This window comes from Colobus angolensis, unplaced genomic scaffold, assembly GCF_000951035.1.
Source record: "Colobus angolensis palliatus isolate OR3802 unplaced genomic scaffold, Cang.pa_1.0 Scaffold90, whole genome shotgun sequence".
Lineage (NCBI taxonomy): Eukaryota > Metazoa > Chordata > Mammalia > Primates > Cercopithecidae > Colobus > Colobus angolensis.
Genome location: NW_012122932.1, coordinates 8,129,468 through 8,142,875, shown reverse-complemented (window position 1 = coordinate 8,142,875; position 13,408 = coordinate 8,129,468). Strand labels below are relative to the sequence as shown.

General features: G+C 38.8%; 1 protein-coding gene across 6 annotated transcripts in view; it reads right to left on the bottom strand.

Moving 5' to 3' along the window:
* Positions 1-13,408, bottom strand: part of GRIA1 (glutamate receptor, ionotropic, AMPA 1) — a 335,531-nt gene that overhangs the window by 46,140 nt on the left and 275,983 nt on the right. For all 6 annotated transcript variants that reach the window (XM_011931636.1, XM_011931637.1, XM_011931641.1 and 3 more), the window contains one exon: positions 3,350-3,548. In XM_011931636.1, coding sequence (XP_011787026.1) covers positions 3,350-3,548 — 199 coding nt within the window. The remainder of the gene's footprint in view (positions 1-3,349; positions 3,549-13,408) is intronic.

Here is a 13,408-nt window from a genome sequence, read left to right as displayed (position 1 = left end):
GGACTGTTGACAGGCAGAGCTGAGGAGCCTTCTGGGCAACAGTATGCAGAAAATTAATATGTCCTCTCAGCCTCACCCCAGTGACCCAAATGTTAAGGCTGTGCACATAGACACTCAGGATGAACTATCAGGAAAATCTAATCTCCAGGAATGTGAAGGTAGCATGAATGGCAGGGAAGTTTGGAAGCGTACTCAGGGCATTTGTTCTTGGATCTCTCCTATCATCTGCAGCTCCCATGGCCCTTCATACATCTTAATTAAACTGTCGATGGAGGATTAAGCATCTCTGGGCTGGAGCTGCCAAGAAGCTCTGGGCTGTCATGAGGACAAGAAGCCAGCTTTTTCAGAGACTGGAATAGAAGAATTCTTGTCTCAGTATTCCCTCCTTCTGCCTTGTGGGGGTGGTAGGTGACCTTATCTCCCCACCCACCAAACTCTTGGTGGGATAATTATCCAAGGTCAGAGTCACAGAGATAGAAAGGCTTATTATGCGTGGGACATATCTTCGCAGTACTCTCCTTTTACAGGTAAGGAAACTGAGGCCCATGATGTGGCAATAAACTGTCCAATGTCATGCAGTTTGTTAGTGGCAGAGCCAGGAGTCCTTGGTCTCCTGATTGCACACATTGTGCCTTTCCACTGCAACCAGCTGCCTCCCTCATTTTAGGTTTTATATCTTATTAGATAAAAGACGTTGGGCAAGTAGCATAGCCTTTCTGAGCCTCAGTGTTCCTCTTCTGAAAATGGTAATAATACTGTGCACTTCACAGTGTTGCCAGGGAGATTATATGAGAACACAGGTAAAATGCATAACCCAGTGCCTGGCACAAGAAGGCATTCTATAAGTAGTGCAATGACTACTAATAATTATGCTTTTTTTCAGGTTTTACTTTAGGGTAGGAATGCTTCATACCTGGCTTGCTTGGTACCAGTTTCCCTTCCTCTATACATGAGAGACAACGATATCAATCAAATAATCCGTTCACATCAAGCCCAGATGTAACCTCAGAAACTCTAGGCAACCACTACTGACCTGTCAAAGTAAGTACATGGGCTACAACCAATTTGCCACCAATGTAGTAGGCTTGGGCACAGAACTTGTAGAATATGCACTGCCCTGGTTCCAGGCTCTTAACTTTGTGCTGTGGACAAGAGGCAGTCATATGTCAATTGACATAGTGATTAACAAAGACTTTTGAAATTTTAAATCCCAGCTGTGCCTCTCACTAGGGAGGCATGACCGTTTTCTTCTCTAGGCCTCAGTTTTCCCAACTATAAAATGGTACAGTTAGACTAGATGTGTCCACAAGCCCAGCTGTCATCCTGAGTGATCTTTTTAAAAATGTTTGTCAGTTTGATGACACCACCACATTAAGACCATGTGGTTCAGTGACAAGAATACTTGGGTTGGAACAAGAAAACTCAGATTTGGTACCCACCCCTGACACCTGCATCAAAAGAATTTCCCCAGTTTTAATTTCTTATCCACAAAGTGGCTTCCACAAGTACCTCTTCTGCCTGAGGTCACAGGTGAAACATAAATGAAACCATAGATGCAAAAGTACTTTGAGGACTGGTGCATGTTGTCTATACTATAAGGCTGAGAGCATTGTTAAGTGAATTAGATGATTCCCTAACTGCACCAGCAGGGGTTGGGGCATAGGACAGGCTTTAGGGACAAGTAGAAACAGGCACCTTCTTCACACTTTTGTTGCAGGCTAAAAATGTTAGGGAATTGTAATGAGATTGTAAGTGGCTTTTTTATTAACTGGCTGGGTGAGCTTAAGCAAGTAATGCCTCTCTTTAAAATGACAGGCTCTGACTAGATGACCTCTAAAGGCACCTTCTTGCTCTGATACATTGAAAATTGATGATTTTAGCCTTGGGGTTAGGATCAGTGATGGTTAAGGTTTTGTTCCCTTTCCTGGCTATCATACAGAATAGAAAGCCCATGGTCACGAACCTGCAGCACCTCCCACAGTGGTTTATTCGGGCCTGGAGTTTGCTCCAAGAAGTTGTAGTGAGATAACTAGGTGTAGCTGTACAGGATCCCTTCTCTTTTGCTGAGGCAATATGGCAGACTGCTCTCTCTGCTCCTTATGCTACTATTAGCTGTGTGATCTTAGGAGATTACTTTTAATTTTCTGATCTATAAAATGGGGACATATCCTAACTCTATAAAATAGAGACAATCTCTAACTCACCTTTAATGAGAGGATTAAATGAGATAATTCGTGTAGGGTGTGCTTAGCACAGGACCTGGTTCATAGGTAGACAATAGCAAACATTTCTTATTATTCTTATTTGATCCATATATGGTAGTTCCATGTACTGTTTCTTCAACTCCTGGGACAAACATCCCTAAAGTCCAGGGAAACCACAGGTTTTCCTGCTTCTGGGCATCTGTTCAAGTTGTTCCTTTTGTCTAGGATGTACTTAGCCTACTCAGGTCTGGCCTGGTTTTGTGATATCTAGAAATGTTTACACGTCTAACCTGTATGGCTTCAGTCTCTACCAATTCTTCAGAATGACTCCCAGATGTTTGCATTTCCTAAAGTCCTAATGGTATATGGAACCTCCATTGATTGTTCCTTGTTTTGCCTCTTACTTTAGATACCCTATCTCTTTTAGTCTTGTTAGGCTCTAATATAGACATTATTCTCCTCATTATATGCATGAATGGAAATGGTGTCACAGAGGCTAAGTGCACAGAACAAGTAAGGGATGGAGCCAGGTTCCGGGCCTCCATCTGCTGACCTTGAAGGTTGTGCTCCTAAGCTCTCTGCTCCTTTGCCTCCGCTCACTGTCTCCTGCCAAAACACATCTCACCACCTCCACTCCCACTTCACATTTTCTCTCTCTTCTGCAACTATTTAATAGATCACTTTTTCCAGTTATTTTTTCCCATATAGTATCCTCTTATTCATCAAGTCAACAAACATTCACCGAGCTCCTTCTATGATATAGAAGGGGACACAAAGAGCATCAGGTCCAGCTATTGTCCATAAGCTGTTCCTAATTGATTACTAACTAGACTATAAGGTTTCTGTGAGAACAGAGAGGAAATTGTATTTGATGTTTTTTGCAGCCCTCAGAGAATTAGCACAGACTGAAAAAGGCAAGGGATCTAAATCAATGCAGGAGCTTTGAAGCTTCTACAAATGTAGAAATGTGGATTTCTCAGGCGGGTGGTAGAAAGCTTAGAAATGTCCTGAGTTTCCCTGACTTACAGTCAGTTAAGCACTTGCTCTGGCTGCCTGTTATCTCAGGCTATATAATGAGAAAGACATTTTAATGACAGTTGTGGTTCCCTTTTGAGAAAGTGCCTTGGGACAAAGGATGTCCCTACCCTGAAGAACTCCTTAGTAGATCCTGCTTCCAGCGTCCCGTAAGCAATTTCTGTCTGCTTTGCTAGGTCCTCTGCACTCTCAATGGGAGACACCATCCTCTCCACGGTCAGGAAGGCAGCCAGGTTGGCTGTGTATGAGGAGATGATGATCAAGGTGAAGAACCACCAGACTCCACCAACGATGCGACCAGACAGGGACCTGTAGGCCAAAGGGAAGAGGCATCAGCAGCATGGACATCAACTGCGGAAGGCTCTGGGGAGGGACTGAGCACTAGTCTGGAGCACTGTCAGGCCCTATTGCACCCTTTTCATCTGTCAGCAAGATGTGAGAATTCAAATGTTAGAGAGACTCCATATTTTGTTCCTTATTACGGACATGGACCTGTGGGGTTGCTGTCCTTCAGGGGTGATAAAGCCCACATGCACGTATTCACACTCACTTTCACACATATATAACAGCAAGACACATGATGACAAAGACATCGATATGCCAACACTTGCCCACAAAAATCACAAATATGCATAATCAATTACATACACACCAAATGGTTTGTGCATACACATATGAATGCAAATGCATTTATATACATGATGCAAACATTTGATTGACTCAGACATGTTTTCAGACTGCCTTATTATTGCTCTCCTGGCTGGCAAAGGCCACCAAAATAGTGGACTAGAAGGAAACGAAGGAAGAATACATTGGAAATAGAATCAGAACAGTCATACTCCAGCCATTGTGGGGAATGTCACCATGGGGTGCAGACACAATTCTTTCCCCCACTCACCCAAGGAAGATAATTTGGCTGAAATAAAAAGATAAAAAAAGGCAAATATGACAATCAATTATGAGGTGAGAAATGTATCTTTGAATTTGTCAGAGTGCTATTCTCCTCTCTTATCCCCCAAACAATGAAGAGAAACATAACCAGCCAAGAGTTCCATTGTTCTCTCTCTGATCTGATAGGATACTTCCAAGTCCAGGGTTTCCCAAGATATTATAAGTTGATTTGCATGTGACTTGTGATTTTATGTGGTAAGCAGTTAGGGCATCGAATAATAATGAATCCTATAGTGATAAAGTTATTTGCATTTCATTTCTGTTTCCATCCTGTTCAATTTATTGAGGAAGTGTTATTCTGGAGCTCCTGTACCTTTAAGCCCTTTCTGACAAGTGCTCTGACAGCCTCAAGCTCAGAGTCTTCAATAGGTGACAGTGTTTAATTCAAACCCTATATTTAACAATCAGAGAAATCACCAATGCAACCCATGAGTTTTACAAAGAAAGCCAAGAGTCTACTGTGCCTTAGGAGAGCAGTACGCAGGCCTGTTGGCTTGCTCTGTTGTTCCACACTGCTTATCTGTGTTGACCTTATATGTGTTATTCCCATGTCCCTTGACACTTCACTCTACCTTGATTTCTTGGAGATCCCTTTTCACTCTAGGCAGACAGTGTTCACTCCAAGAAATCCAACAAATATATGTCATTGCTTGCTATGCGGAAAAGAATGCTCCTAGGTGTTTCACATGGAGGGGAAAATAAGAGAGAGGAAAACTTGTTGAAATGAATGAGACCAGGAGAGTGGAGCAAAGCTGTGTCGCATGAGGAACAGTTGCAGGAACAGGGAACATTTAACCAGATGAAGAGACATGAAAAGACGTGTCCACTGAAGAGTTGGCATGAGGCTTGTACTATGTGACCTGATTTAGGAGAACTTCACAGAAGTTTCAGGACAACAACTACTACTTAAATATGAGGAAGATATTTTTGATGGATAGGGTGTACAGCATTGAGATGGCTATCCTGAGACTGAGAGCGTTTCTCCATTTCTGAAGGTGTTCAAGTAGTGACCTGTTTACAGAGATATACTTGGTGGTGACTCTTGGTTCCCCAGGACAGCAAGTGCTGGGGATGCAACTCTGAGGAGGAAAGAGAAGGGGTCAAGGTTCACACGGGGGTAGGGAGTTGCTTCCTCTTACGCTTTTCCGTTTATGAGATTGTGTGATTTAAAATCATAGGTAGGTAGACCAGGATATACGAGTTCCATTAAGCAGTCAAGCAAGATAGATACAAAGAGGCAAAATCACTTCCCCAATGCCCCAGAACCAGTGCACAACAGTTCTGAAAAATCACACCAGTCTTCACATAGAACTATCCCAGTGCTCTTTTCATCTTAGTAGGTGGCAGACACAAGTGTTGAAGTCATTTGAAGCTGCAGCAGCTTTCCCAAATCTGGATGAACACAATGGCCTCTAAACTGTACCTCTTTTATTTTTTAAATTTTATTTTGTTTTCAACTGACACATAAAAATTGTACATATTTATGGGGTGCAATGTGATGTTTTGTTATATGTATATGTTATATAATGATCAATTCAGAGTAATTTGCATGTAGATCACCTCAAACATTTATCATTTCTTTGTGGTGAGTACTTTCAAAATATTATCTTTGAGCTATTTTGAAATACACGTTATTGTTAAATATAGTTACCCTACTGTGCAATAGAACACAAGAACTTATTCCTTCTATCTAACTGTGCCTTTGCACCTGTTCACAAATCTCCTCCCATCACCCCTCCCCCTCACTTCCCCAGTCTCTGGAACCACTGTTTCACTCCGTACTGCTATGAGATCTTTTTTTTTTTAGATTCCACATATAAGTGAGATCATGTGGCACTTGTCTTTTATGTGCTTGGCTTATTTCACTTAACATAATGTATTCTAGGTCCATTAATGTTGTTGCAAATGACAGGATTTCATTCTTTTTTATGGCTGAATACTATTTCGTTGAGTACATACCACTTTTTAAAAAATCGATTCATCTGTTGATGGGCACATAGGTTGATTCCATATTTTGGTTACTGTGAATAGTGCTGCAATAAACAAGAGAGTGCCAGATATCTCTTTGATGTACTCATTTAATTTCCTTTATATATTTACTCAATGGTGAGATTGTTGGATCATATGGTAGTTTTATTTTTAAATTTTTGAGGAACTTCCATAATGCTGCCCATAATGGCTGCACTATTTATGTTCCCACCAACAGAATATAAGGGTTCCCCTTCCTCACACCCTTGCTAGCATTTGCTGTTTTTTGTCTTCTTCATAGTAGCCATTCTAACAAGGGTGAGGTGATATCTTACTGTGGTTTTGATTTGTATTTCCCTGATGGTTACCGATATGGAACACTTTTTCATATACCTGGTGGTCATCTGTATACTTATTTTTTGAGAAAAGTCTATGTAGGTTTTTTGTCCATTTTTAATGGACTTATTTGCATTTTTGTTGGGTCCTTATATATTTTGAATATTAACCTCTTGTGAGACACATAGTTTGCAAATATTTTTACCCTATTCTGTAGCTTGTTTCTTCACCCTGTTGATTGCTTCTTTTGCTATGCTATGCTATGCTTTTTAGTTTGATGAAATCCATTTGTCTATTTTTGCTTTTGTTGTCTGGGATTTTGAGATTCTATTAAAAAAATCTTTGTCCAGACCACTACCATGAAACGTTTCCCCTATGTTTTTATCTAGCACTTTCATAGTTTTGAATCTTATATCTGTGTCTTTAATTCATTTTGAGGTGATTTTGGTATATGGTGAGAGATAGAGATCTAGTTTAATTCTGCATGCAGATATCCAATTTTCCCAGCACCATTTATTGAAGAGATTATCCTTTCCCCAGAGCATATTTTTGACACCTTTGTTGAAAATCAGCTGGCTGTAAATGTGTAGATTAATTTCTAGGTTGTCTATTTTGTTCTATTAGTCTGTGTGTTGTGTCTGTTTTAATGCCAGTACCATGCTGTTTTAGTTACTATAGCTTTGTAGTCTATTTTGAAGTCAGATAGTGTGATGCTTCTAGCTTTGTTCTTTTTGTTCAAGATTGCTTTGGCTCTTCAGGGTCTTTTGTTGTTTTATACAAATTTTAGGATTATTTTTCTCTTTCTGTGAAGAATGTTATTGATATTATGATAGGAATTGCATTGAATCTGTAGATTCTTTGGGTAGTATGGATATTTTAACAATATTAATTCTTTCAATTATGAATAATGGATATCTTTCCATTTGCTTGTGTCCTCTTAAATTTCTTTCATCAATGTTTTATAGTTTTTACCGTAGAGATATTTTATCTCCTAGGTTAAATTTACTCCTAGATGTGTTTTTTGGAGCAATTGTAAATGGAATTGCTTTCTTGATTTCTTTTTCATGTAGTTTTCTGTTAGACTATAAAAATGCTATGAATTTTGTATTTTGATTTTATACCCTGCACCTTTGTTGGATTTCTATTAGTTTTTTGGCAGAGTTTCTAGGTTTTTCTATATAGAAGATCATGTCATCTGCAAACAGGGAAAATTTAACTTCTTCTTTTTCAATTTGAATGCTCTTCACTTCTTTCTCTTGCCTGATTACTCAGGCTAGGACTTCCAGTACAAAGTTGAATAGAAGTGGGGACAGTGGGCATCCTCATCTAGTTCCATATCTTAGGGGAAAAGCTTTCAACTTTTCTCTATTCAATATGATGTTAGCTGTGAGTTTGTCATATATGGCCTTTATTGTGTTGAAGTATTTTCTTTCTATACTTAATTTATTGAGGGTTTTTATCATAAATGGGTGCTGAATTTTATTAAACACTTTTTCTGTATATATTGAAATGATCACATAATTTGCATTCTTGATTCTATTAATGGGATGTATCATGTTTATTGATTTGAATATAATGAACCATTCTTGCATCCCTGGGCTGAATCCTACTTGATTATGGTGCATGATCTTTTTAATGTGCTGTTGAATTTGGTTTGCTAGTATTTTGTGGAGGATTATTGCATCTATGTTTATCAGGGATATTAGCCTGTAGTTTTCTTTTTTGTTGTGTCTGGTTTTGGGATTAGGGTAATTCTGGCTTCAAAGAATGAATTTGGAACAATTTCCTCCCTTTCAATTTTTCTGGAATAGTTTGAGAATAATTAAATTAGTTCTTCTTTAAATACTTGGTAGAATTTTGCAGTGAAGCCATCAGTCCTTGGTTTTTAATGATGGGAGACTTTTTATTACTGATTCAACCTCATTGCTTGTCATTGGTCTTTTCAGATTTTCTATATCTTCATAATTTAATTTTGATAGGTTGCATGTGTCTAAGAACTTATTTTTTTCTAGGTTTTACAATTTGTTGTGTATAGTCATCATAATAGTCTCTCACGATCCTTTGTATTTCTGTGGTATCAATTTTAATGTCTCCTTTTCCATTTATAATTTTATTTATTTGAGTCATTTCTTTTTTTCTTAGTCTTGCTAAAGGTTTGTCAGCTTTATCTTTCCAAAAAGCAACTCTTTTTGAGCTTTTGTGTTGTTTTTAGCCTCTATTTTATCCATTTATGTTCTGGTTTTTATGATTTATTTCCTTCTGTAAATTTGAGATTTAGTTTGTTCTGCTTTTTTAGTCTTTGAAGTTCAGTGCTAGGTTGTTAATATCTTTCTATTTTTTTGACATAGGTGTTTATTTCTATAAACTTTCCTCTTGCTGTATCTCATAGGTTTTCATATGTCATATTTTCATTTTCATTTGTCTCACGAAATTTAAGAAATTTTAAAAAATTTCCTCATTGATTGATTGGTTGTTTAGGAGCATGTTGTTTAATTTCTGTAATTCTGTATGGTTTCCAAAGTTCCTCTTGTTATTGATTGCTAGTTTTATTGCACTGTGGTTATAAAAGATACTTGATATAACGTTGATTTTTAAAAATTTGTTAATACTTGTTTTGTATTGTGATATATGTATGTGATATACTTGTTTTGTATGTGATATATGCTGTAGACTGTTCTATGTTCTGTTGCAAAGAATGTATATCCTACAACTCTTGAATGCAATGTTCTGTAAATGTATGTTAGGTCCATTTGGTCTAGAGTGCATCTAGAAACATCTAGTCTGGTGTTCTTTGATTATCTTCTGTCTGGATGATCTGTCTATTGGGGAAAGTGTTGAAGTTTCTCCTATTATTTTATTGCAGAGTATAGTTCTCTTTACATCTATTAATATTTGCTTTACATGTTTAAGTGCTCTGATGCTGGCTGAATATATATTTATAATTATTATATTCTCTTGCTGTATTTGATTCCTTTACCATTATATAATTGCTTTGTCTTTTTTGTTACAATTTTCTTTCTGAAAATGTATTTTTTTCTGATGTAAGTGTGACTACTCCTGCCCCATTTTTTTGTTTTAATTTATATGGAATATCTTGCTCCCTCCTTTTTCTTTCAGACTATGTATTCTCTTATAGGTGAAGTGACTGTCTTGTGAGTGGCATATAATTGGGTCTTATTTATTTTTATTCATTCAGCCACTCTATGTCTTTTAATTGGATGATTTAAGCAATTACATTTCAGGTAATTCAGGCAGGGCTTACCACTGCCATTTTGTTACATGTTTTCTAGTTTTAGAGAACAGATTCTTTATTCTGTGTTTTCTTACTGTTTTTCTTTGTGATTAAGAGATTTTTCTCTAGTAGTATGCTTTTATTTTCTGTTTAACTATTAGAAATCTTTCCTTTGTGGCTACCATGAGGCTTACAATAAACATTCAATAGCTCTATATCTTAACATATTATTGTAGTTATTGTTATTTTTCATAGTTTTGTCTTTTAGTTTTTGTACTAATAATGTAAGTAGTTTACACACCATGATTATAATATTAGAATATTGTGAATGTCTGTATATTTGCTTTTACCAGTGAGTTTTATAACTTTATATGTTTTATTGTTACACAGTGTCCTTTTCTTCCCATTTGAAAAACTCTCTTTAACATTTCTAGTAAGACTGTCTGATGGTGACACATTTCTGGGTCTTTCATTTGTCCAGGAAAATCTTTATGTCTCCTTCAATCCTGACAAATAGCTTTTCTGGTTACAGGCTTATTGGTTAGCAAGTTTTTATCTTTTCCTTCAGTACTTCTAATTGTCACCAACAGTACTTCCTCCTGGTCTGCAAAGTTTTTGCTGAGAAGTCTGTTGCCAGGTGTGTTGGAATTCTCTTACATGTTATTTGCTTATTTTCTCTTGCTGCTTTTAGAATTCTCTTTGTCCTCGACCTTTGAAAGTTTGATTATAACATGTTTGAGATAGTCTTATTTGGGTTGAATCCTATTGGTGACTTTTGACCTTCTTCTACCTGGATAATTACATTTTTCTTTAGGTTTGGATAGGTCTCTGTTATTTCTTTACATAAGCCATCTAACCTTTTGTGTTTTTCTTCTCCCTCTTGAACTTCAATGACCAAAATATTTGCTCTTTTGATGCTATTCCATAGCTTCTATAAGCTTTCTTTGTTCTATTTCGTTCTTCTTTTTTTTCTCCTTTGGCTGTGTTTTCAAGCTCATTGATTCCTTCTTCTGCTTGATTAACTTGTGCTGTTTATGCTTTCTATTGCATTTAAAATTTTTTTCATTCATTTGTATTTTTCAGTTCCAGAATTTTTTTTATTATTTCAGTCTCTCTGTTAAATTGTTGAATTGTTTCTCTGTGTTTTCTTCAAATTCACTGAGCTTCCTTAACACAGCTATTTTGTCTCTTTTTTTAATTTTTAAAAATTTTTTAATTATTATACTTTAAGTTCTAAATCACACAGCTATTTTGAATTACTTGTCCAACAGATCACATATTTTCATCTCTTTAGGGTCCTTCATTGGTGTCATGTTTTGTCCATTAGGTGAGGTCATACTTCCAAGATTGTTCTTAATGCTTGTGGATGTATGTCAATCTCGTATAATGAAGAGTTAGATATTTATTCTAATCTTTGCAGTCTGGCCTTGTTTGTGCTCATCCTTCAGTTGGCCTGTCCAAAAATTTATGCAATCTAATCTGTTGTCAGAGTCTGTGACTGCTGCAGCCATTTCAACACTAGAGGGTACTCTAATCTAGGGTTCTCCGTAAGTCTTGTGAGGACTTAGAGGTTGGGGTGGTACTCCAGCTTAGTCGGACATAGAGAAGAGTCAAAGGGGCTACCAGAGCTGTGTGGGAAAGATGGGTAGGAACCTGAGTTCAGAAGCCTGTCTCATTGGTCCATATGACTTTATGTTTTCTGACAGATCCCTGAATAAGTGGGTCAATTTCCTGACTATAGTGAGAGGAGCTGTGGAACAGAGGTTGGCAAGCCTGCCCACAGTGTTCCAGACATGTGTGTTCATAGCAGTTTCCTGCATGGGCAGGGCAGTTCTCTTACTGTAGTTTAAGTGGAACTAAAGCCAAGACTGGGCCCCTGCAGGATCCACTGTGGCATAGATGCTGGTGAACTCACCCTAGTAGCCCAGATGTGTGTACTTCCCAACCAATTTCCTGCATGGGTTGGGGAGTTTCCCAACTGTAGCAAGAGGGGTGAAAGCTGAGACTGGGCCCCCTCTGGATCTGCTGTGGGATGGAGCCTTGTTGGCTATCACAGAGGTTCCTATGGACAGGCAATTTCCGGTCTGTGAGGTATGAGTAAGCTTACCTTGTGCAAGCTGTAATAAGCTGGGCCTACAGCTATAGGGGGCTGGAGCCAAACTGCCGGATAACTTTCAGATCCACTGGCAAGACTAGTGTTGGCAGGCAATCAAAACTTTCTGCAGACGCACGAAGGTGCATGATTTCTCCTGGACCCATTGGCAGATGGTGTTGATTGCAGGCTCAAAGCCAAATAGGGCTGAAGCCAAGCCCTTTCACGAACAAAGTTGTCTACAGGTTTGAACCTGAGAGCATGATTAAGTTTGCTACCTGGGTGCTATTCTACACTCTTAAAACAGCCTTCTTAGGTATTGGGCTCTACCAGGGTTTTATAACCTCCTACCTGAAGCTCAATGCTCCTGCAGAGAGACTTTTTTTCCTGCAGATGGTTGTAGAATTCTAAATGTTGTTAGGGGGATATGAGCAGGTTATCTCCTATTCTGCCATCTTGTTTTATGTATTATTTTTCAGAGACAGTGTCTCACTATGTTGCCCAGGCTGGAGTGCTGTTGCTATGTACAGGCACAATCCCGTAACTGATCAGCATTGGAGTTTTGACCTGCTCTAACTCCAGTCTGGGCCAGTTCACCCCTCCTTAGGCAACCTCATGGTCCCCTGCTCCTGGGACGTCACTATATTGATTCCAAACTTAGTGTGGACACCTGATGGGCATAACACACTACAGCCCAGAACTCCTGTGCTCAAGCAATCCTCCTGCCTCAGCCTTTGAAGTAGCTAGGAGTACAGGCGTGTGCCACTGTGCCTGGCTCTGCCATCTTGTTGATGTCACTTGAGACTGAACTGGACTTCTTGCCTCCATCCCATCCTCTATGCCCCCGCTGCCCACCTGTACAAGGCTATCTGTACAAGGTAGCCAGAGTGATCTTTTGAAACATATTAATTGCACCATGTTTTTCTGCTTAAAACCCACCAAAGCTTTTCTCTTAACACTTGGAATAAACTCAAACTCTTTGATGAGCCTTGAGGCCTTGTGTGGTCTGGCCCCTGGTTCACTCTCCAATGTCACCCAGCAACATACTTGCTGTACTCTGGTCATACTGCTCTTTGTCTGGCCCCTCATATTCAAAAGGCTCCCATCTTTATCACATGCTGCTCTTTCCCCTGATCAATGCCTCAGCCCCTATTCATCCTTCAGACCTCATCCTAACCATTACATTTTTAGTATTCAACTGTAAGACTCAGAGCCTCGTGTAGCTCCCACAGCAGCAGAACTATGGCATCTGTTTGCCTCTTCTGTTGTCTTTGTTCCCCTAGACCATAAGCTCCATGAAAGCAAAGGAATCTTTTAATTCTTTGGTATAGCATTGTATCTCCAGTACTCAGCATGGAGCAGAGCCTCATTAGTAAATGAATGCATAAATAATCTCTGTCTTATAACCTGGCATCTCTATGCACATTGGATTTTGGACCCTGGGAAGAATTGTCAGAGTCAGGAGAATCCAAAACTGCGTATGGTCCAAGATGTCTGGAGTCATGGCATCAAACCAAGTGTTCAGGATGGCTGCCTCCTTTTCTAACATCCCTAAACTGAAGAACCCAGCGAAGCCATCCCAAGTTCAGG